Source organism: Antechinus flavipes, chromosome 1 (assembly GCF_016432865.1).
Source record: "Antechinus flavipes isolate AdamAnt ecotype Samford, QLD, Australia chromosome 1, AdamAnt_v2, whole genome shotgun sequence".
Classification (NCBI taxonomy): Eukaryota; Metazoa; Chordata; class Mammalia; order Dasyuromorphia; family Dasyuridae; genus Antechinus; species Antechinus flavipes.
In genome coordinates, this window is record NC_067398.1 from 333394165 (window position 1) to 333420349 (window position 26185).

General features: G+C 37.2%; 1 protein-coding gene across 2 annotated transcripts in view; it reads right to left on the reverse strand.

Moving 5' to 3' along the window:
* Positions 1 to 26185, reverse strand: part of NAA60 (N-alpha-acetyltransferase 60, NatF catalytic subunit) — a 90480-nt gene that overhangs the window by 19547 nt on the left and 44748 nt on the right. For both annotated transcript variants that reach the window (XM_051967790.1, XM_051967782.1), the window contains exon 2: positions 3762 to 3877. In XM_051967790.1, coding sequence (XP_051823750.1) covers positions 3762 to 3871 — 110 coding nt within the window. In that variant the 5' untranslated portion in view covers positions 3872 to 3877. The remainder of the gene's footprint in view (positions 1 to 3761; positions 3878 to 26185) is intronic.

Genomic DNA, 26185 nt, shown 5'->3' on the forward strand with positions numbered 1-26185 from the left:
TTGATTATATGACCAAGCCAAATTCTTTTGAGCAGTTACAGATCTGGTGGAGGAGGCTCTGCAGTGTTTTAGGGTTGGGTGAAACCACAGTATCTACAAACAATATTTATAAACAGAAGTATCTAGAGGTCCTCATGACCTTTAGGTAATCTCTCTGATTCATTTGGATTCTGAGCTCTATTTCCTCCATGAAACAGTGGAGAATACCTTTATCCTCCCTTAGTTATGGCCTTCTTGATATTAATGATCAGAAGGGAGTTGGGAAGGGTGGAGGAGGAGGGTCACTGAATAAGATTCTTTCTTATGGTTTTTGTGGAGCCTTAAAATTTTTTGCTATTTGCATAGAAGATATGTTGTTGGAGAGCCTTTATGGTGGCTTTTGCTCTATTAAACCAAGTATTTATTTTAATAATAAACAATCAGCATAATGGGATCTTCTACTCTTTCAGTTAATTGTGTGATAGAACAGATGTGGTCCACAGGTGTTCTTCAATGCAATAGTCTAGGTATGTTTTAATTTTTGTTGTTGTTGTTCGGTAGTTTCTGTTGGATCTGACTCTTTGTAACCTCATTTGGGTCACATTCTTGGCATAGATAATGGAGTGATTTGCCATTTCCTTGTCCAGCTCATTTTACAGATGGGGAAACTGAGACAAAACAGGATAAAATGGCTTGCCCAGGGTCACACAGGGCGAGTCTGAGGCCACATTTGAACTCAGGTCTTCTTGGCTCCATAGGCACTCTCCCCAATTTGTGACTTTGCTGCTTCCTTGCCTTACTTTTTCAGCTGCTTTTGTATGTTGTTTCCTCCCTTCAGATTGTAAGCTCTTCAAGGGCAAGATCTAGCTTTTGCCATATATTTATATCCCCAGTGTTTAGCAAAATGCCTGATGCAAAGAAGTGCAGTTTATTGACTCTACCTATCACCCAGCTTTCCAAGAGATTTCTCCAAAAATTTTAGAAAGAGCTTTAGAGATTATTATTTCTTAATATATTCAATTTTACTAAGAGATATTTTAAATATGTTTCCACACAGCATATAGCAAGTTTTGCTTTCTCTCACTATAATTCTGGGTTCAGTGGTTGTGTTCATTTCCATGTACAGGCCATCTGATCTTCTCCAAATCATCTTTCACAAAATTGACAGATTACTTTGATACAGCTCTGCACCGTTGGGAACTCTTCTGCCTCCATCTTGTCTACCTAATACCACCCAAACTCCTTGGATTTTCATGGTCAGTCCCAGATAGCATGGCACCACATCATCTTTCTAGTTTTATCTCACCCTAACTTTGTTCTTCCAAATTGTCTTCTACCTGTACGGATGTGGGCTTTCCTGCCACCACATTCCCAATACCCAGGAGATGATTTCTATCTCTGCCTTCTAAAAGCTAAATCATCAAATCTTACATACTACTTTACTCATATCTTTTATATATTTATTAATCTATATCATATGTATATATGCTCTATATCATTACAAGAATATAAACCCCATGAGGCCAGGGATTGTTTCTCTTCCTATCTCCCCAGGTACTAATACAGTACTTTCTACAGAGCAAAGGCACTTAATAAATAGCTATTCTTGAATTTAATAGGGATTATGCCATTATATCACCTCTTGCCTTTGGAAGGCCCATATTGCAGGATCAGATAGAGTACTAAAGAATTTCTGTGCTTGTCACACCCTCCACACTAAATTATACTACTGCCATTATTTCTAAAGAATCTTTCCCTATAACCAAAGATATAGATATTTTTTATCCTTCCCTAAAGAATGTACCCTTTTATAAAAACAGATAACAGGTGCTTAACAAATACTGGCTTTTGTTGAATAAATCTGCTCGTGAATAGCCTTCCCAAATTTGTTAAGTTATTCCCTATTAGCAGACAGGGATCCAAGTGCCAGATTCTTGACGCTATTCATTGGTCTCTGAATCTTCCCGAATAGGTTATTGTGTTAACCACGTATTTAAAATCAGCCGGAGTCAGGAATTCAGGTTAAGAGAAAAATCTTCAATCTTTATTGAAGTGAAGAGGTGAAAAAGGATTGCGATAGCAATATGGGCAGCTGCGACAGGAAGCCAGTTAGCAGAGGGATATCTGAGCTGAAGGGCCGTAGCAATGGCAATGCGAGCACTGTGTCAAGACATCAGCCAGCAGTCTCTCCTTCCGCTTCCCTTTCCACTCCCTAGCCTCCATCCACCAAAAACATCATTTCCTATACAACACATCAGGACTTATATAAAGAGTGGGTGGGGGCCATTCTTTCTCCAAGCATATATATTAATAGAGTATGGTCCAATTACTATTTAGCCTCAATGCTTGGGACCTCAGTGCATCAACTCTAGCCTCAGCCCATTACAGATTATAGTTTAGTTGCAGTCAGCATTGTAAAAGAGAAAGCCTTGGATCTGGGCTCAGAGGAGTTGGATTCAAGTCCCCCTGTTGTGTGACCTTGTTCTACTAGTTGTGTTCTGAGCTGTAGCATGAGCACCACAAGGGGTGGGAAGAGTGGGAATGAGAAGCCAGAAGCAGCTGGTCCTTCAACTAGATGAATAGTTAGGGAGTTACATAAGAGAGCTTGACAGTATCTTTAGAAGATTTTGTAAAAGGACCACATGAAGACAGCCGGGCAATTTGGCAGCTACAGATAAAGGTGACCTGGCTCCGAATACATGTCCTCTCCAGGTAGATGGGAGTGTAAGCTATCTGAGGAATGTGGGTGGAGAACCCTTTCAAGAGTGAGTCAAAGAGTCAGGGAAAGGTTTCAGAAAGTTATTGGAAAGAGATTCAAAAGAAGTTTAAATGTCTTCAACTTGGCTTTGCACAACTATGCTATAAACAAACTAGCCTATGTGACAGGTTCCCCTGCGTGCAGGTCAAATTCTTTATAATTTTGTGTACATCATTTCCCACACGTGAAATGCTTTGGCTTCCCCCCATCTCAGCTTGTGGATCTTCCCAATCTCCAAAACTCAGCTCACAAGCCTCTGCCTTCCAAAGCCTTTTCTGATTCCCAAAGAACCACAATACTTGGTTTTAGTCCGGCAAAATATATATATATATATATTTTTTTTTTTGGGGGGGGGGAGGAGAAAGAAACATGTCTCTCTTAAGAACCCTTTTAGGAGGGGAGGTACAATATAGTAAAGTGAAAAGGGCAACAAAGGGGAAAATAAGAAGCATGCATTAAGCCTCTATAAGCCAAGTACTGTGCTAAGTGCTTTACAAATCTCAAAAAGAATGGATTGTGAATTAGGAAAACCGGGTTTAAGTCTCAGTTTTACTGCCAACTAGCTATGTGATTAGAAGTAAATCACTTCTTCAAAACTCAGTTTTCCCTTCTGAAAAATGAGGGTTGGACTAGATCAAGGGTTCTTAAACTGGGATTTACAAACTTGTTTTTTGCTTTTAAAAAATATTTTGACAACTATAATTCAATATAATTGGTTTCCTTTATAATCACACACACACACACACACACACACACACACACACACACACACACACACACTCACTCTTACTCTTTTGGCATTTTCAAACACTGGTCTGAAACGAGGTCCATAGGTCTCAGTCCAACTCTTTGCCCAGGACCCAAAACAGGTCAAGAATTTCTAAACTAGGTGCTGTCTAAGGTCCCTTTGGGCCCTACATTCTATCCTCTTCAATCTAAGGTCTATTCTAGTGTTGTATATCTCCCCAATTCCTTCTAATTTATAAGTCCCGAAGATGGAGTTATAAATTCAGATTTTACTTACTCAATTGGGAACCAGTCACCACAGAGCTGCTTCACTGTGTCTATGTCATCGTGGCAAAGAAGCCGTAGGTTGACCTCACTAAGTGCACTGGAGGGCACTTCCTCTGTCATTCACGCCTAAAATTAAAGGGCAGTATGTTAGAAAGAGGAGAATAGCTAAAAATACTGCTACTTGACTCTTCCCCATCTTCCCCAAGCTTCTTTAGACTTTTAAAACAGATTCATACAGGGGAGCTAGATGCTCAGTAGATAGAGCACTAGCCCTGCAGTCAGGATGACCTGAGTTCAAATCCAACTTCAGACACTTAACATGTTCTGGCTGTGTGACCCTGGGCAATTAACCCCAAATGTCTCAGCAAAAAACAAACAAACAAAAACCAACTTCGTACAAATATGTAAATATGTTTAGAAGAACTGCATGCACATGTTTAACCTATTGAATTAAAAACTATCTTTGTATGTATTTGGAAAAATAAAATACTATCAAAAAACAAACAAAAAACAAAAAAACTGTTTCCTATCTATTTTCCCCCCTTTCAATTACTCTGAAAAACAGACAGGATGGATATCATCTCCATTTTACAGATGAGGAAACTAAGGCTTTGGACAGAAATTGCCCAGAGTCACAAAGTCAGTTAATGGTAGGACTGGAATTGGAATCCAGGTCTCCTGTTTCTTAGGGCCTGCTTTTATGTTTTATCTCACTGTTAGAGAAGTTGGGAACAAAGATCACAGTCATTTTATCTTTTCTAGTAATTTTGTTTATCTCAAACAAAAGTTTTGGCTAGTTTTAACTCATATTTCTAGATAGCATATTGGTGTGAATAAAGGTTATATCTCATCTATCCTCTAAGAGTAGGCTATCTAAAACCTAAATATGCCCTAGAATCTGTTGTGTTATATTTAGACATCATACATATACACATGTACATACATATACACACACAGTGCTCGACACAGTTAAGCATTTAATAAATGTTTACTGACTATTGATCATATTTGTGTGTACATACATACAAATATGGCAAAGGCTAAGATTTAAAATCAGATCTTTTAACTCTAAATATAATAAATGTTCTTTTAAGTGAACACATATACATATTTTTCTTTCACAAGGTTTAAGGGTTTGACTTTTATTCACCAGTATTAATATGGAACCTCTTGGAATTCCTCAGTTATAGAATAAGAAAGAATGATAAGTTTAGTTTTCTCCAGATTCACTTCTAATTTTAGTTCTATTTTACAAAAAGGTTTAAAAAAAAAAAAAAAGAAGAAGAAGAAGCAACCACACAAGCCTGTCTAGTTTTGAAGAGCATGGCATCTTTCCAGGTCCCTAACAACAGTTATTGCTGGGAGAGAAGCAGACTCAGCTCTCCACAGCTCAGATAAACAGCAACTTCAAAGTCAACACAACAGCCTCAGGCAGGAAAAAGGGACTGTACTTGCAGGATCTCCAAGAGAATTAGAGCTAATTTAGTATTTTAAGAGATTGATTTCTATCCAGTAAGTCAGTCTTCTTCTTTTTTTTTTTTTTTTTTGGTCCCAAGATCTCAACAAGGAGGTGAGGGCCCTCAATCAGAATTTTCTATGGAAAACAAATACCACTTTTCCCAAGTTAACATCATATGTTTTCAATCAGTCCCTGTAATCTAGGTCAGTCATGAAGCAGCCACCCCTATTTTGTTACATAAAGCAGGACACTGTGTTGTTCTAACCGCAGTTAGAAAATGGATCTTGCTTCCTTTATAAGGGCCAGCACAAGACAAAAAAGCAGTGGTCAGGAAACTACAGATGGGAGACTTGCATTTTCTCTTAGAAATCTTTGTTGATTTTCCATTTGTTACGGAACAAAGTAAATATTCTTGGCCTAGGCATTCAAGGCCCCGCATTAACCTGCTCTCGATTTACCAGTTCAATCTTATCTCGGACAATTTCTACTTCACAGACTGTATATTTCAATCTATCTAGGTAACTTTCTATTCCCCTTTTTCAATCTGTGCTCTATCCAAGGGAAGAACTGGTGGGGCATAAAGTTAATAAATGAGGAAGCCAAGATTTTCAGCTCAGTGAAAAGTGTTTCCCATTATACCACACCCCTCAATGCAAAATATTTCAGGCCATTAAAAACAAAAACAAAAAACATCTGTTTATCACATACCTAAACCAAAGTTTATATTCTACTTTGCTATGAAAAACATTTGGAAATTGAGTTTTTGATCCAACTTTCTTATAATAAGTTATTCTTAGATCAATAAGCCCTAGCAGTTTCCAAAACACAGGATAATAGACCCAGGGCTGAAAGGAACCTCAGAGACCATCCTGTCCATCAAACCATAGGCATTGATTAAGCAAAGACTATATGCCACACAAGGCGCTAGGTACCAAGAATACAAAGACAAAAAACATCAACAATCCCTGCTTTGAAGGAACTTACATTCTATCAGAGAAAGCAATATGTATACACGAAAATGAATAAACAATATATTCAAAGTAAGTACAATGTAATTTGTCCCACTTCTATTTTACAGAAGAGGACACTGAGGCCTCCATGGAAATTAAGTGATTTGTATCCAGTCATATAAATAGGCACGGCAGCAGCAGCAGGATATGAACCCAGGTATCCTGGCTTGGGATCCAGGGATCCTGCTCTTCCCCCCCATACCAAGCTACACCCAATCTATTCCTCATAATCATCTCATGGGGCTGAAGACGAAGGAATTAGCCTCCCTATTATACAGAAGAAATAGAGGCTCAGAGCTAAGTGATTTGCCTAGTGTTAAACAGCTAGCAACTGTGAAAACCCAGACTTGAAGTTAGATCTTTGTGATTCCGGGTCCACTGATCTTTCCACCATACTTCACCACATCAGAAATTATGGCATATTACACAAGAGCCAAGTCTTTTGACATGTCCCCAATCTCACAAGTAGGAATGGCATCCCAAATGGAAAGTCAGATCCAATGCTATCAACAAACAATTCGTTAAACTCCTATTATGCCAGGTCCTGTGCACAGAGGATCTAAAGAAGGCAAAACGTTTAATGCTCTCAAGGAGTTCACAGTTGAAAATTGGGGGATAGGGATGGGGGAAGGATGGGAGGGGAGGAAAAAGGGGGATGGGGAGAAGACAAGACACAAACAACTAGGTATAAATAAGATATATGCAAAATAAATTGGAGAAGATCAGAGGAAAGGCACTAGCTTTAAGGAGGACTAGGAAAGTTTTGCAGAAGATAAGATTTTAGCTGAGATTTGAAGAAAGGAAGAGAGGCCACGCAGGAGATTTGAATGTCTTGTGGGGATCATCAAAGAGGCCAGTATCACTAGGTCACTGTGTATGTGAAATAATACTATGAGTAAGTACCAATGGAGAAATGACCAACTGCTTCATTAAAAAGAAAAAAAATCTCACCAATCCAGCCCTGTCAACTCTTACATTTCCTTACAAGAATTTCAGATGCAAGAGCATAAAGGAAAGAATTCTGTAGCCCTACTTACATAAAATATGTAATTTCCTTAGACAAACTTATATTTTTCAATGTTTGCTAAACTTTTATTTAGGATAGCAAAGTGTTTAATAAACTTCAGAATGACAAACCTTTAGGAACCAAAATGGACAGCTATGCTTGTCTCTTTCAGCTCTACACTTAACCACAGTGGATCATCAAGGCTTCTCCTTCATTTGCTTGTTAGAGGAGAAAAACCCGCAGATTGCAGAGCGAAAGATTGAGATTTGTATTCAGGTTCTACCACTTTCTAGTTAGTGGCTTAGGACATGTGAGAGACTGCTCAGTTTCTAAGCCTCCATCTGCTTATCTATAAAATGGGAATAATACCACCAGCAATCAAAGATTTACCATGTGTGAAATGCTTTGCAAATCAAAATACTAAAAAAAAAGTCAAAACCTTTTTGGGCCTTTTCTTTTTTCTCACTTTACATCTCACCCCAAAAAAGACAACCAATCAGTCCCTCCTCCCTAAGAACTGGCCCACCCTCATATGCCAATATTATGAGGATTCCTTTTCTCATTACTTCTGACCAGGCTGATATTATTCTTTTCTGTCAGCTCAAACATACTGGCCTAACCCTTGTCCTTCCCGTTCAGGTTCTCATAATTGATATGTTTAGAGCCCCAAAATCTCTCAAAAACCAATATGGTAATTTATAAGTTTTCTAAAAATGGAAAAAAAAACTGCCACCATTCAAATAAATTTCCTCTAGAAATTATTCCTGTTATCATGACTTGAAGTTATCACCATCTAAAAGACCACAAATGGACCTAAGACTTTAATTAAGGCTAATTAAACAGAAAATGGTTTATGCAACCTGTATTTATAGAATCATCACCATTCAGCTAGCAGTGGTCCTCACCATAAATCCTTTGGCCTTGTTCTGATCCTCAAATCCCATAAGTGGTCTTTCTTAAGTGGTTCTCTCATTAAACACAAACTAAATTCAAGCTAGCCTGAGACCCTATTCCTGGACTTTATGCTTTAACCTGCTGAAGTCATTTTCAATTCTGATTTTTGTCATCTGCAATGTTAGCTATCCCTCCAATTTGTCATATGCAAATCCAGTTTAGCATGCCATCCATTGCTTTTGTCCAAATCACTGGTAACAGTGTAACAGAAGAGTGCAGGAAAGATCTCTGGGGCATACCACCTCACAGAAGAGAAGCTGATAGTTCCACTGTCCACAGCACACAGTTGTGGGCAACACATTTCAGAGGGAGATTGATAAACTAGATAGTCTCCAAAAGAGGACAATAAGGTCACAACCAAGTCACATGAAAAATGTAGCATGTAAAATACTGCAAATAAAACAAATGCTGTCTCAATAAAAAGCTTTTTGACAAAAAAAAAAAAAAAAAAAAAAAAGCTTTATCCAAAAAGCAAAATTGGCTGCCTTTAGAAGTAATGGCAAGATTTCCTTGAAATTAAAGTATCAAACAATGCCAACATAATCATCTGCTTGGGTATATTAATAATAATTAACATTTACATGGCACTTACTAGGTGCCAGGTATTATGTGATAATTCACAATTATTTCACAGCCAAGAATCTCTTTCCCAATATAGAGTAAACTAGACGAGATTCCATTCCAATGGTGAAATTTTGAAATTGTAGGTTTACAAAGTACTCTTTCATTTGATTCTTACAATACTCCTGTGGCACAGGAAAGTAACAATTAACCTAAGATGATTTGTCCAAAATCAAATAACTAGTATCAGCCTAGACTCAAAGACAGGTCTCCTCTAATTCCAAATCCAGTCTTCCTTCCATCATATAATAAGATTAAAATATTCATCTTGCTATAAAATTTTATCTGGAGTAGCTGGCTGCCTCTTCAAGAGAGAGGGGTGTGTGTGTGTGTGTGTGTGTGTGTAATAAAATCAGGGTCTTTATATTATCTCAAGCTATAGGTACCTCCTAACATATTTTCCCCCCCAGGATCAGCCCTTCTCCAATCCTTAGTAAAACAAAATTGATCACATCCTTAAGATTCTTACCCTCAGAACCTTGTCTCTCCTTCACCACCTAGCCAATTAGTTGTCAAATCTTATTCAGAAAGGCAATGAATGTCATGTACCAGAAAGAGTAAGGAAAGGCTGGAGAGACCTAGAATCTGCTAATCCTTCCTTATCCATATAGTTGTTCTCCCTGGACTTCTATCATGCCCAAAGGTACCTCATCATCCTGCAAGATCCCACCAGCTTGGGTACTCACACTTCATCAGTATCCTTTGCCTCTCTGATTTGAGAACAGGGGGAAGAGCTCCTCCTAGAACCTCCATTTAGGGAGAGAGCACCAAAGTCATTCATCTCTTCATTTCCCACTGAGCTGCAACAGGCCGCCATACCAGGTACTTCTCTTCCCCTTTTCAGCTTTCTTTTGTGTACTGTCTTCCCCCAGTAGATTTTAATTTCCTTCAGGGCAGGAGATGTGTTTTTGGGTTTTGTTTTGTTTTTTTCATATTTGTAAACTCAAAGTAAATACATGGCGGCATATAGCACTTAAATGTTTATTCACTGACTGACTGCTTTTCACTGTGTGACTCACAGGTCAAATCATCAAACACCTCTAGCTCTCAGTTTCCTAGTCATTAAAACAAGGATTATTTAAAAACAAAACAAACAAAAAAAGTACCCAAACTTTTATCACATGACTATTATCAAGTGAAAATTCAAATGCAAACCTAAAAGTGTTATATAAAGATCAGTTATTTTTACAATTATACTTCCCATAATTTCTCTTGCATCTATCCTCCTCCCATTACAGTCACCTTTCTTCATTCACGCCTCATCTATTTCTGCCCAGACTTTGGAAAGGGCCTAGTCTTTAGTCCCCTAGACTCTCACTTCCCCTCCAGCCAATTCATTTTTTCCTTAAGCTGTAAGTTATGTAAAAGTTTCCCCAGGCTATTTTGATCAAAAATATTCATTTACTCAAACAAACAAACAAAAATCTTCAGGTTCCAGTTAAAATCTTGTCTTCTACAAGAAGCCATTCCTGATCCTCCTTAATTCTAATGCCTTCCCTCTGCTGATTATTCTGTACATAGCTAGTTTGTACAGTCATTTGTATGTAATCCTCCCATTAGACTGTGAATCTTTGAGGGCTACAACTTTTATCTTTTTTTTTGTATATCCAGCACTCAGACACAAGCATTCCTCATCACATTTCATGTATTTTATACAACTCTTACATATGTACAAGGATCTTTCCATAATAGGTGCTTAACAAATGATCAAATCAAAGAAACGATGGTTTTTTTATTAATTATAACAGGAATGATCATACTGTGTCAATCAATCAAGCAACCTGGAAGACTGATCCATAAGCAAGAATAACATTTGTAGACAATAATAAGAAATATTCAGAGGAACAAATGTACCTAAGGTTTAAAATAATTATCACTGGAGCTCTCTCTTCCCATTAGAATTCTGCTGGATAATGTTATTAAGAATAATTTATTATAAAGAATGTTTATTGACTCACTTCCCCATATACAATATTTTCATCTTATGGAGAATTTGAATAGCATATCCTCCCCACTTGGAATGCACACCTTCCTCACCTCCACATCTTAGGATCTCTTGCTCAAGTGCCATTCTCAACCATTCTTGAGGCCTACCATCTAAGTACAAACCTTTCTTCCCTCTCTCCAATGTACTTTGTATATATTTTATCTGTTTTTCTCTAGAAGAATGTAGGTTTCTTGAGAACAGAGACTGTCTCTTGTCTTTTATCTATATAGCCTTGATCAGTACCTAGCATGTAGTAAGTGCTTAATAAATTCTTGCTGAAACAATGAATTTGTACAGGTTATTGTTTCCAAATTTTTCTTTGCAACAAACTCTCTTTTAGAAGAGAGTGTTAACCTCCTCATTTTATCTATGAGGAAACCAAATGTTGAAGATAATCTGTGACTTGTCCAATGTACACATTGGAGTATATGTATAAGATTTGAATTCAGATTTTTTTTTCCTTCAAGTACTATGCCCTATAATGTATTCCACTGCACTGGTATACTTAAAATAAAAACCAGAATTCTGATGGGAGGAAAAAGAAGGCGATATAATCTTGCTTTCTGAAAGAACAGTTCAAAAGGCCAAGGAAGAAAGCTCAGGCAAAACCTGAGCTTATTTTTGTCTTTGGAAAAGCAACATGGCAAGGTCAAAGATCTGCTGAGCTGGACGCCTAGAATTCATAATGTTCCAGTAGTTTCCAATTCTAACCACAGCCCCAGTGCACTATTCTGCATGCCCAGCTCTTTCGGCAAGTTGTTCACATTAATCCCAGGAACTTTATCTTTTACTGGTGGTGTATTTCTTTACTAATCAATTTAGAGGAAACTAAAACCCATATGTTTGGAACCAACTGAAGAGAGCTACACACTTCTCTGAATCTTAATATGTTTCATTTACAGACTGCAACAAAAGGTGGTGCTACAACAGGATTCAGTCACTTTGTTCTGTGGGCCTAGCTGCATTTTTCTACAACAGAGTCCTAAGCTTTCCTGCTCACACCAAGCCTTTGTTCACACTATTCCTTTTACCTAGAATTGCTCTTTTCCTCTAAGGACTATCTCCATCTTGCTAACAACCTACTCAACCTTTAATAAATTAGCATATGCCAATTTAATTGTCATCTCTTTCAAAAGGTCCTCCTGCCAAGGTCCTCCCCACCATACATCCAAAATGAAAATAAATAATTGCCCTCATCAGACTTCAGTGTTTGTTATACTTCTCTCATGTATATGCAACACTCTCCACATAATAGCTACGTAATAAATGTTCAAGTTTTTATTAATTACAACAAGAATTGAAGAGGGGACCCTGAAACTCTGAAAATCCTTAAAGAACAAAATCTCTTTCAACTCTGCCTCAGTGAGCAATTTGGAACTATGCTCAAAAAGTTATCAAACTGTGCACACCCTTTGATCCAGCAGTGTTCCTACTGGGCTTATACCCCAAAGAGATACTAAAGAAGGGAAAGGGACCTGTATGTGCCAAAATGTTTGTGGCAGCCCTGTTTATAGTGGCTAGAAGCTGGAAAATGAATGGATGCCCATCAATTGGAGAATGGTTGAGTAAATTGTGGTATATGAACGTTATGGAATATTATTGTTCTGTAAGGAAAGACCAGCAGGATGAATACAGAGAGAACTGGCGAGACTTACATGAACTGATGCTAAGTGAAATGAGCAGATCATTATATCCCTCAACAATGATACTGTTTGAGGATCTATTCTGATGGAAGTGGATCTCTTCGATAAAGAGAGCTAATTCAGTTTCAATTGATCAAAGATGGGCAGAAGCAGCTACACCCAAAGAAAGAACCCTGGGAGATAAATATAAACTGCTTGCATTTTTGTTTTTCTTCTTGGGCTATTTATACCTCCTAAATTCAATTCTCCCTGTGCAACAAGAAAACTGTTCGGTTCTGCACACGTATATTGTATCTAGGATATACTGTAACCTATTCAACATGTAAAGGACTGCTTGCCATCTGGGGGAGGGGGTGGAGGGAGGGAGGGGAAAAATCGGAACAGAAGTGAGTGCAAGGGATAATGCTGTAAAAAATTACCCTGGCATGAGTTCTATCAATAAAAAGTTATTAAAAAAAAAAACAAAAAAACAAAAAAAAAACTCTGCCTCAGTGAGGGACCCCGAAGGGACAAACAGTTTTATCTTTGTTATCTGGGTGGGGTTGGTTCAGTCCTGAAACTCATTGAATTCAATTCAAATTCTAACTGGAAGCTGAAACTTCCATCAGAGGAGCCCAACTTGGGATTCCACCCACAAGCCCCCTTCAACTTGTAGTCAAAGCCCCCTATTATAAAAGAGCCAAAGTAAAATCCTCTCTTTGAAGAGGTTCTAAACACATCAGCTCCATGCTTGGCATACCAAGGGCCTCCATCCACTGAATATTCTTTCCAGTGTCATCCTCTCTTTACCCTCACCTATTTCCCTAACCAGACTTTATGCCCCTATTTCTAACCTTACTTCCACAATCCCCATAATAAATGTTTTATCAATCTAGGTTTTCGGGTATGTAAGTTCTTTTACAGAGAATCTTGGCGCCACCAGAAGGGAATCCCCCAAATTCCCTACCCTTGAGCCAAATCCCAAGGGGGTGCAGGGGAGCCAAACCTCTCCATTTGGTTCCTTGAATCCCGAACCTGCCACTAGATCTTATCATTTAATTCCCTGACCATCAGAAACCCTAATTTCAATTTGGTTCCCTAAATCTAAACCTCATCAGAATGATCAAGTCTTGACAATTGGTCAGCCACTTCCGAAAGACTGATCTGTTTAAAAAAAAAAAAAAAAAATGCCATTTATAAACAACAACAGGATATTTTTACAAAGATGGAGATATCTAAAGTCTAATATAAATGGCACTGGATTGGGGGGGGGGGTATTTTTTCATATATTATTATCAGTTATTGCATTAGTTATTATTATGGTTTTGAATTTGTTGAACTGAATAGTGATCACAAGCCATCACTTCTCCAGACAAAACATTCTTAATTCCTTCACTCAATTCACATATAATATGGTTAAAAGTTCTCTCACTTTATCTCTCCTAGACATACTCAATTAAGCTACCCCCTAAAAAGTGGCACCCAAAAATTCTACAGTTCTCCAAATGTAGTCTCACTGTGACAGAAGACAGCATGACTATAAACTCCTTCCTTCTGAACACTAAGTTTTCATTAATACATGTATATAACTTGCTTTCTATAGTATTTATTTGCAAGTCTCCCCAATTAGATTGTAAATTTCTGGAAGGTAGGGACTGTCTTCTGCCTCTTTTGGCGTCCCCAGAGCTTACTAGCACAGTTCCAGGCACATAGCAGGCTCTTACTAAATTTATTGATACAATTTAAGAGGCAGCTAAGAGTGCTGGACTTAGAAATCAGAAGACCTGAATTGCAATGTGATCTGACACTTACTAGCTCCATGAATCAGGGAAGGTCATCAAACTTCCTTAATGTGTTTCCTCACCTATAAAATTGATATAATAATAGCACTTACTTCATTGGACTGTTATAAGGATCAAACAAGAGAATATAAAAAGCACACCTTAAAGCAGTATATAAAGTCTAACTATTATTATAATTATTAAAAAAATATGTCTATCACAGACAGGCTCATCACAAATATCTTTCTATCAACCATAGTAAACAGATTTATGATCTGGTTAGAAGTCTGGCCAGATGACCCCTAATTTGTCTTTTAAAAGCCTTTGATTTTATCTAAATTACTCAATAACATTTTTTAAGTACCTTTCTATATCCCAAGTGTTATGCTAAGAGTCAGAAATACAAAGACAAAAATGAATAGTCTCTGCCATCAAGAAACTTCCCTTCTCCAATTCTCCCTGTGCAACAAGAAAACTGTTCGGTTCTGCACACATATATTGTATCTAGGATATACTGTAACCTATTCAACATGTAAAGGACTGCTTGCCATCTGAGGGAGGGGGTGGAGGGAGGAAGGGGAAAAATCAGAACAGAAGTGAGTGCAAGGGATAATGCTGTAAAAAATTACCCTGGCATAGGTTCTGTCAATAAAAAGTTATTTAAAAAATAAATAAATAAAGGAATATATGGTTCCCAAGTTAAGAACTAATTAGTATGAAGTTTAGGGAGATTCTACATGTATAATTGAAGTCTCTTAGGGAATGGAAAAAAAGCAGTGAAACTCTGAAAAGAATGGGCTTTGGAAATAATTTCTTCTAAATAGCATCATATGTTTAAGAATTCATGCATTCTTAATAAAATCTGGGTGTTAGGAAGCTATGAATTAAAACCTGGCCTTAGATACATTTTTCTATTGGACTCTGGGCAAGACACTAAAACTATTTACTTCAGTTTTTTATACTATAAAATAAAGACAATAATAGAAAGAAAGAAAGAAAGAAAGAAAGAAAGAAAGAAAGAAAGAAAGAAAGAAAGAAAGAAGAAAGAAAAAAGAAAGAAAAAAGAAAGAAAGAAAGAAAGAAAGAAAGAAAGAAAGAAAGAAAGAAAGAAAGAAAGAAAGAAAGAAAGAAAGAAAGAAAGAAAGAAAGAAAGAAAGAAAGAAAGAAAGAAAGAAAGAAAGAAAGAAAGAAAGAAAGAAAGAAAGAAAGAAAGAAAGAAAGAAAGAAAGAAAGAAAGAAAGAAAGAAAAAAGAAAGAAAGAAAGAAAGAAAGAAAGAAAGAAGAAAGAAAGAAAGAAAGAAAGAAAGAAAGAAAGAAAGAAAGAAAGAAAGAAAGAAAGAAAGAAAGAAAGAAAGGAAGAAAAGAAAGAAAGAAAGAAAGAAAGAAAGAAAGAAAGAAAGAAAGAAAGAAAGAAGAAAGAAAGAAAGAAAGAAAGAAAGAAAGAAAGAAAGAAAGAAAGAAAGAAAGAAAGAAAGAAAGAAAGAAAGAAAGAAAGAAAGAAAGAAAGAAAGAAAGAAAGAAAGAAGAAGAAAGAAAGAAAGAAAGAAAGAAAGAAAGAAAGAAAGAAAGAAAGAAAGAAACTTCCATTCTACCAGGGGAGAGAACATACACATAGGGAAGACTATACAAAAGAAATAGAAGGTAATTTGGGAGAGGTCACTTAGTAGAGGGGAATTAAGAAAGGCTTCAGTAGAAGGTGGTGTTTAAAGTGAATTCTGAAGAAAAAAGGAATTCTAAGAGAAGACTTGAGGAAAAACTTCAATCCAAGCGCAGTAAAAGACCACTTCAAAGGAATGGAGAAGGGCAGAGGGATGGCACTATATGTAAGGAACAGTAAACAGAACAACAGTGTGACTGGATCAAAACATACAGGAAGGAGAGTAAAGTATATTAAAGCTGGAGAAGTTAGCTGGGGTCAACTTAAAAGTTTTTATTTGTTCCTAAAGGCAATAGGAAACATTAGATATGAGATGGAGTAAATATACACTTTAAGAAAATCCCTTTAACAGCTGTATGAATGGACTGAAGTGGGAAGAGACTAAATTTAAGCAGGGAAAACAATAGTTCAGGCAAGAGGTGATAAGAGTCTAAAGACAACAACTGTGAGTACAAAGGAGGGCAGATGTATGAGATATTGTGGAGATAAAATGACAGAGTAAGTTCAGGCCAAGAAGAGAGAGTGTGAAAGGCTGATGATGCTGAAGCAGGTTGAGATCCCTTTAAGAAATTGTATTTCCTATTGATTGTGATTCCTTTCAGATTCCCAGCCCCTCCAGGATGAGACAAATCCTCCCCAGTCCAGAATGCCAGAGCCTTTGATTCACATCAAAGGTCAAAAGCATCCCTTTGAATTCCAATAGGAGATCTGGGCTTGTCCCAACCCCCACTGGATCTGAGCCAACTTAGGCTCTCCCAGCCCCCACTGGTTCTGATCTGCTTGGTCTTTCCAACCCCCACTAAGATAGCCAATATAATAAGCTTCCATCAGCTAAAATCTTTGCAGATGGACCTTGGTGGCTTACTCAGCTGCCAGGACTTTCTGTCCACTGAGAACTGCATTCCCAGTGCAAAACTTTATTTTCCACAGATTTGCCACTATAGAAGTCAGTCTCTGAGTAAAATGATTTCTAGCTAACAATAAACTTTCATTTTGCAACTAATATTCAGGAATAAGTGGAATTCTTTCACTCCTATAACCTGCGGCTGATTTAAAGGGATTCTTGATAACTTTCTTATAGCCACTAACCTCTAGACCAAGGGTCTGGACAATTCAAATAGCATCAATGCCTCAGAGTTTGGCAACCTGGGTAATTAGGATACTGGTCACCTTCATAGAAAGAAGGAAATTCAGAATTAACAGTGCACTATGATTCTATATCTATTTTCAGGTAAAGAGAAAAGCAAATAGGGATGAGTTTAAAGTCAGGTAGCAGTCAAAATAGATACCAGAAGCTTAGATAATTCACAAACTCGGAAGCAAGTTCTGAGCAGAATGTTTCTGTAAAGTACATTCAATGCAAATAAAGTCTTAAGAGTCGCAGTGCTAATGTTACTTGGTGATAAGTCAGCATGTTCTTGTTTTTGGCCTTTATGAATAAATTTTTTTTTTTATTCCTGGGGGCAAGTTCTTTAGACCTAAGGAAATAGTAATGGTCCATGTTCAATATGCAAAAATAAACAAACAAAAAAACAGTAGGCCTAAAAAAAAAGTTATTTGTGGATCATCTTCCTCTTCCTATAAAAAGACCACATTTTCAGAGACCAGTTCTTTATTTGGACAACTGTCTTTGAACATTTAATAGGAAAATGCCACATTTTACCAAGGACCAATCAAGAAAACAAAAAAGGCAGTAGGCTTTAAATGCCCAGTCTGTTAACAATTCCAAACTTGGTAAAAAAAGATGTTCACGAAATACTGATGACTAGTTATTACATACTGAAAATTAACAGGGTATGGGGAAAAGTATGGGATGGGATGTGTGGAAAGGGAGGGTCCAGTAGAGAGAGAGAGAGAGTACTGAATTAAGAATTGAGAGACTAGTTAATAATTCCAGCTCTGTTAATATAATTCAATGTAGGGCTCTGGGAAAGTTCAACTCTTTGGGTTCATGTTCTTAATCTTTATGATCTCTACAAAGCAGAATCCATCTTTAGTCATTTATGATTCTCTGAGCTCATAAGAGGAGAGGTTCAGCAAGTAGAGTTCAAAATCCCAGAGGGCAAAGATGGTGCTTAGAAGGGAGCAGGAATTTTAAAAATCAACTTTAAGATAAAAGATTTAAATAAACAGTCAGTTTCAAAGTCTAAAAAAAAGAAGAGTCCATAGAAAGGGAAGTGAAATAAACAGACTTTCAGAAGGCAGTATTTCAGTATATTCTAGGAGAACCTAGGAATGGTCATTCTTGGGGTTAGGTTCCAGACTTTTATGACAAACTGACTATTCAAAAGATACAAATAGTCCTGAAACATTTCCTGAAAACATTATCTATAGAGATGGGGAAAATGCTCTAAATCACTACTGATGCAAATTAAAATTCTGAAGTAGCATCTCACACCTATCAAGAGTGGCTAAGATGACAGAAAAAGAAAATGATGCATATTGGAGATGTCAGAAAATTGGGACATTACTGCATAGAGATAGAAACATGAACTAATCCAATTATTCTGGACAGTAATTTGGAACTATATCCAAAGCATTGTAAAAGCTATATATACCCTGTGATTCAACAGTACTGAAGCTGGTTGGGTTCCCTTTAAGAAACTGTATTTCCTATTGATCTGTGATTCCTTTCAGATTCCCAGCCCTTTCCCGCTGAGGCATATTCTCCCCAGACAAGTTCTTTCCAGGATGACAGAGCCTCTGATTTACTTACAAATCCTAGTCATTTATGATTCTCTGAGCTCCTTTGAATTCCAATAGAAAATCCGGCCTTATCCCAGCCCCCATTCTGATTTACTTGGGCTCTCCCAGCCCCGAATGGCTTTGATCTGCTCCACTCCCCACAAAGACACCCAATATAAAAAGCTTCCATCAACTAAAGACTTTGCAGATGGACCTTGGCAGCCCTCTTTCCTGCTAGGACTTTCTGTCCACTGAGAACATTCTCAGTGCAAAAATCTATTTTCCATAGATCTGTCATTATAGAAGTCAAGTCTCTGAGTAAACCGATTTCTATTTAACAATAAAATTTCATTTTGCAACTAATATTTGGGAATGAGTGAATTCTTTCACTTCTAAAACCTACGGCTGATTTAAAAGGGGTTCTTGATAACTCTCTTATAACCACTAACCTCTAGATCACCAGGAATCTAAACCACTCTAAATCTCATCAGTGCCACTACCTAAATCCCAAAGAGATTTCTAAAAGGCAGAGGAGGAGGAAGGAGAGTACCTATCTGTACAAAAAATTTATAGCAACTCTTTTAATGGTGGCAAAGAACTATAAATTGAGGAGGTATCCATTAATTGAATAATAGCTGAACAAGTTACAGTATATGAATATTATTGTTCCATAAGAAAGGATGAACAGGCTGATTTCAGAAAAGCTTGGAAAGACTTACATGAACTGATGAAGTGAATAGAATCAAGAGAACACTGTACATAGTAACAGTAATATTATATAATGACCAGCTATGAATGACTTAGTCATAGCAATACAGTGATCCACTCCAATTCCAAAAGACTCAGGATAAAAAATGCTGTCCACCTCCACAGAAAGAACTAATGGAATTTAAATGCAAATCAAAGCATACAGTTCTTTACATTATTTTTTCATGGGTTTGAAGAAGGGACCCTGAAACTCTCTAAAACTCCTTGAACCCTGTGCCCGTGGGACCCCACAGAAGAAACAAGAAAAACAGCTTCATTTTGTTATCTAGGTGAAATGGTTCAATCCCAATCCTATTGAATTAAAGAAACTCATTCAATTCTATTCAAATTCAGCCCAAACTGAAACCCAGCTTGTAGCCAAAGCTCCTATTATAAAAGAGCCAATTTTAAACTCATTTCTTTGCCAGAGGTCCTGACATGCCAGGCAATGCCATGCTATGCCAAGGAAGCCTCTGCCCATTAGAATAATATTCTTTTCCAATGCTACCCTCTCTTTATCCTCACCTCTTTCCCTAAAGAGACTTTTTGCCTTTCTATTGGGATTTCTCTAAATTTCACTTCTCTGCCAGAACTCCTTCACTGAGGAATTCAGCCTTTCTATTCTTGCATAGTAAAGGCTGACTTCCAATGCCAATAATAAACCTCTTTTATCAGTCTAGCCTTTTCAGGTCTGTAAATTCCTTTACAGAGAACCTCTGCGCCACCCTTCTGGTGGCCCCAAAACTCCCCCTCCATGCACCGAATCCCAAGAGGGTATAGGGGAGCCAAACTTCTCCATTTGGTTTCCTGAACCCCAAACCTGCCACTAGACCATGTCATTTAACTCCCTGACCACCAGAAACCCTAATCTCATTTTGGTTCCCTAAATCTAGACCTCATCATTTGGTTTCCTGACAAGGGAACCCCCAAACCTAAACCTTATCAGGTTTTTCCCCCATTTGAGTCTGTTTCTTCTTTCACAACATGATTAATAAGTAAATGTTTTGTTTGACTTTTATCAAATTGCTTACCACTCTTCAAACAGAGAGGTGAGGAAGGGAAGGAGAAAATTTGCAACTCAAAAAGCTTTTTAAATGAATATTAAAATTTTTCTTTATATGTAACTGGGGGAAAATATTTTTTAAAATGAGAAATTGTGACTATTTTGGAGGACCCAAGATATTCAGTCCTAAGATACCTACAAGGAGGAAGAAAAATGACTTGCTCTGAATCTTGCACCTGCTTTTCAGAGGCCTGAGAAATGGGGGAAAGTATTAGATTTGGAATCAGAGGACTTGTATTCAAATTCTATCTCTGCCACTCATTCTATGGGACTCTGAATAAATTAACTTATGTTCAGTCCCTTGATCTCAGTTTCCTCACTTGTAAAATCAAGGATTGGATTACCTGTCCTTTAAAGTCCTTTCCCATTCTAAATTTATCATTCCTTTATGCCTGAGTGACTAGTTCTTAAGCATGCTCATCCCTTCATTCCTATTCCTATTCCACTCCTGACTTCCTGGCTGCCTCTGCAATATCCTAGAAGCATTCTCATACTGAAAGCTCTCTCTTCTCCCAAGACCCCCCCTTCTTCCAATTGTCAAGTCCCTCCCAGAATTTTTATTCTAACAAAGTCTTGGGTCATACATACTTAACTCATTTACTCCTCTCAGCTATACTCTTAAATACTCCTGGCTTCTCCATACCCGCCATGAGTATATTCTTCCCTTCCCTTTTCAGTTCCATCTTTTACATGTTGTCTTCCCTTCTTAGACTATGAGCTCTTGAAGGGCAGGGACTCTCTTTTTGCTTGGATTTCTATTTCTAGCACTTTACATAAGGCTTAATAATGTTGCCTTGATTTGTGACTAATAAAATTCCCGAATCAATGGTAGATGTGTTAGACATGGCTTAAAGAAGGTCTCAAACTTTTTATTTTTAATCCTCTCTTTGTAGATCCCTACATGTACCTTAAGATTTAGTCAAATTTCCTTAACATACTCCATCATGCTTTCCAGTTTTGGCTACCATTTAAAATTCCTTTTGCCTTTAACAGCTTCTAAAATCCTAGCCAAACAGTTTAAACATTTAAACAACATCCACTTTACAAAGAATACTAGGCATTGGAATTTAAATAAGATATGAGTCTATGAATAAGCCTCATCAAGTTTATATACAGATATAACACAAAAAAGATGACAAATGCATCAGATCAGGGACAGCTTCATGGAAAAGATGGCATGAACAGAACTTTAAAAGCATAAATAGAAATTCAACCAAGAGGAAAGAGGAAAGGATGATCAGGCATAAGAAATAGCCTAAGAGAATTTCCAGAAGTGGGAAAGCACAGAACATGTTCAAAGGGCAGCAAGCCCTTATAGTCTGAAGTATAGAATATGCGCAAGGGTTAAATATAAATTAGGTTACAAAGGTTAAGTAGCAGAGAAGACCTTAAATACCAGACAAAAGAATCTAAACCTTACTTGGGAAGCAACAGAAAGCGCTAAACAGAAAGACTTGTAGGAATGCCTGCTGGACTCATCCTCCAAACTTTAGTTCAATTCCTTCCCATTCTGGAGAAATCTTCCTGAAATATGCTCTCCTGATCAATGAGTGCTCCTTCTGGTCATCCCATTTTATGGGATCCTCAATCCATGCTCATTTAATGCCCAGATTTCTCTCTGGATTCTATCACTTCATCAGAAGTCTCCACCCTTTCCCTTTTCCCTCCCCTTCCAACTTCCCTTCTTCCCCTGCTAGAATACAAATTCCTTGAGGACAAGGAATGTTTTGCATGCTTGAATTTGTGTCCCTCCACCCTTAGCACAGTTCCAAAAATCACAATATGATGTTGGACATAATTGGATAGGGAAGGGGAATGCCATCAACAGATAAGAGAAAGAACAGGTTTCAAGGAAAGATGAGGTCAGTTTTGGAAATATTAAATTTAGGGGCCTATAACACAGCTAGTAAGAGACAATTAGACTTGTGGAAGATTATGAGGCAGTTCAGGACAGCGAGAGCGATCTGGAAGTGATCTTTGCATAAGTGATAGATGAAGTTACAGAAGTAAATGAAGATTATGAAGAGAGAAAAAAGAGAAGAAGGAAGGTGGGGAAGAAGAGAAAGAGGCAAAAGATAGAAAATGGGAAATACTCAAGTTAAAGATGTAGCATAGAGAATGGGGTAGAAGCCAGGAATAGAAAGATGGAAAGATTTATAGAGGTAGAAATAGAATCAGAAGAATGTTTCTAAAGCCAAGGAAGAAATCTCTAGAGAGTAATATAATAGGACAGATATTTCAGACAGACCAAGACCATTACATTATATCTGGTTATCAGGACCCTGATGACCTTTATGAGAGCTGTTTCAGAAGAGAGGTAGGTAAAGTGAGACAGTTTCCATGCTTCAAAGTTTAGAATACATCTTCTGAACTTTTATCTCCTCTTCAATCTCAAAAGGCTGACAGAAGCAAATCTGCTATTAGGCAGCAATCTTGGTAAAGTCCAAATACAAAGTTGAAGACAACTGAACTGGAATTTAATAAAAGAGGGGCCTCTTTTATTAAAAGAAAGGGAAAGGAAAAAGGGAAGTTTAGAAGAAAAGTCAAAAGGAAAGAAATAAGAAAGTACTCCCAAGTACTAATCAGCATGAAATCTCACTATAAACGATCTACTCCTTGCCCCCAACTGGACATAACTTGTTTAAAGTCTCATGGCTGATTCTAGAGAGCAATTTGGAACTATGCTCAAAAAGTTATCAAACTGTGCATACCCCTTGATCCACCAGTGTTTCTACTGGGCTTATACCCCAAAGAGATACTAAAGAAGGGAAAGGGACCTGTATGTGCTAAAATGTTTGTGGCAGCCCTGTTTGTAGTGGCCAGAAGCTGGAAAATGAATGGATGCCCATCAATTTGAGAATGGTTGAGTAAATTGTGGTATATGAACGTTATGGAACAGTATTGTTCTGTAAAGAATGACCAGCAGGATGAATACAGACAGGACTGGCGAGACTTATATGAACTGATGCTAAGTGAAATGAGCAGAACCAGGAGATCATTATATACCTCAACAACGATACTGTTTGAGGATATATTCTGATGGAAGTGGATCTCTTTGTTAAAGAGAGCTAATTCAGTTTCAATTGATCAAGGATGGACAGAAACAGCTACACCCAAAGAAAAAACACTGGGAAATGAATATAAACTGCTTGCATTTTTGTTTTTCTTCCTGGGCTATTTATACCTTCTGAATCCAATTCTCCCTGTGCAACAAGAAAATTTCTACGTACATATATTGTATCTAGGATATACTGCAACCCATTCAACATGTAAAGGACTGCTTGCCATCTGGGGGAAGGGGTGGAGGGAGGGAGGGGAAAAATCGGAACAGAAGTGAGTGCAAGGAATAATGCTATAAAAAAATTACCCTGGCATGGGTTCTATCAATAAAAAGTTATTAAAAAATAACTAAATAAATAAATAAAGTCTCATGACTGTTCAGAGTTTAAGACAAGAACTGAACCCAGATCTTGTGACACCAAGCTACCTACCTGTCTTTCAGGGCATCAGTTTTCTTCCATGTAAAATGGGTAATTTCCCCAGATATTGCCCCTGACTATTCTCTTATCTCTATCTCTCTCTCTCTATCTAGGCTCTCATTTATATACTAATTTATGGTTTACTTACATGATCTCATAATAAGAAAACTGAGGCTGAGAAACTGACTCCCCATTTGGATCTGTTTTTTCCTTTAAAAACTGGGAGGATTGGGGCAGCTAGGTGGTGCAGTGGATAGAGCACCAGCCCTTAAGTCAGGTGGACCTGAGTTCAAATGTGACCTCAGACACTTAATGCTTCCTAGCTGTGTGACCCTGAGCAAGTCACTTAACTCCTATTGCCTCGCAAAACAAAAAGTTATTCCCTTCCCCAAAAATGAGGGGGCTTTTTTCCCCTACTGCCCTGCAGCACAAATATCTGATATTTCTGTGACAACATATTCTTTATTGTTTTAACTGATGAGTAAGTTTCTGTGTAACCCACTCACTTTAAGGCAGCATAGTATAGTAGAAAGAATATTTATTGGAAGTGCATTCTAATCTGGAGTATCTCAGCCTATGGATTTATCAGCTTGATTGGATCATCAGGAAGCAGTGTGGAATTAGCCTACCAGTAGGGTAAAGTCTGGGATAGGATATGGGCAGGGGGCACAGCATCATTAAAGACCAAAATTGCGTAGCATAATTGTGTCAGTAATTTTGCTAACAACAAAAAGGTGGTAGTCACTGTACTATCTACCTGCCTCAGGAATAACTTTTTAAAAATAATTAAGTGGCTGAATTTACTTAGTGCAGTTAAGGATTAAACTTGTCAATTTTAACATGACACTGCTGTTGCATCTGAAATAAACTGAAGTGACATTTTGTTCTGGTTTTAAAAAAAGAAAGAAAGGAGTGCTTAATAGAAAGCTCTCTAGTACCATCCACTCTTCATACCTGAAATACTTCTAGGCAAGGGATAGAGTTGGAGAGAGGGGAGGGGATATATCCCCTCCAGAATATAAGACTTTTAAAAAGGACCTTATTCAAAATGAGTTAATTCAGTCAAGGTAATCTTACAAAAAAGCATAGACACAGCATATATTCTCCATTAAATGTCTAAAAAGCAAAAAAGCAAAATAAATGTCACTTATACTCTTGGTCAGCAACCAGTACAAGTGGTTTTTTGCAAGGTTAATGAATAAGAAAACAAACCCTGGTCATAATTTTAAGTTGGAGTTTCCATATTGGTAAAATGGAGATAATACTTTCCCTTGTAAAAATAAATAAACAAACAAAACAAAGCATTCCAGAATTATAAAGTTCTATCTAAATGGTTATTCAGGCTCTTTTCCGTTTTTTGATAAACTTTTAGATTAAAAGTGTTCTTAAAAAACAAAACAAAATAGGGTCTATTCATTTGTATAAATGTCTTTTAAAAATTCGTCATAAACCAGGAGTTACTTCTCAAATTATAAGAAGAATGACTATATTGGCCCAAATAGAATCCAAACTTTCCCTCAAAAACTACCCTTAAAACCAGGTGTGGCCTAATATCAGTATTACATTTCAAATTATACCAGTTTTTGGAAAATGATGTCAGAAACTTAGCATAGACCTACATCTCACACCCCATACCAAAATAAGGTCAAAATGGTACATGATTTAGGTATAAAGGATAATACTATAAGCAGATTAGGAAATCAAAAAACAGTTTAACTATCAGATCTTTGGAGAAGGGAGGAATATTTCCCAAAGAAGAACTAGAGAACAGTATGAAATGCAAAATGGACAACTCTGATTACATTTAATTAAAAATATTTTACACAAACAAAACCAACACAGCCAAGAGTAGAAAGAAAGCATAATAGCCAGTGTTTCTGATAAAAGCCACATTTCTAAAATATATAAAGAACCATGTCAAATGTAAAAAAATATGTCATTCCCCAATTGACAAATGATATCAACAATTTTAGATGAAGAAATTAAAGCCATCTATAGTCATATGAAAAAATGTTCTAAATCACTATTGTTCAGAGAAATGCAAATTAAGACAACTCTGCCGTACCAGTACACACCTCTCAGATTGACTAAGATGAAAGGAAAAATTAATGATAAATGTTGGAGGGCATGTGGATCCTAATATGTTGTTGGTGGAATTGTGAAATGATCCAACCATTCTGGAGACAATTTGGAACTATGCCCAAAGAGCTATTAAAATATGTTTTTTGAACCACCAGAATCACTACTGGCTGTTTCTCAAAGAAACCATAGAGGAGGGGAAAGGATCTATATGTGTAAAAATGTTTGCAGCAGCTCTTTTTGTATGGCAAAGAATTGGAAAATGAGTAAATGTCCATCAATTG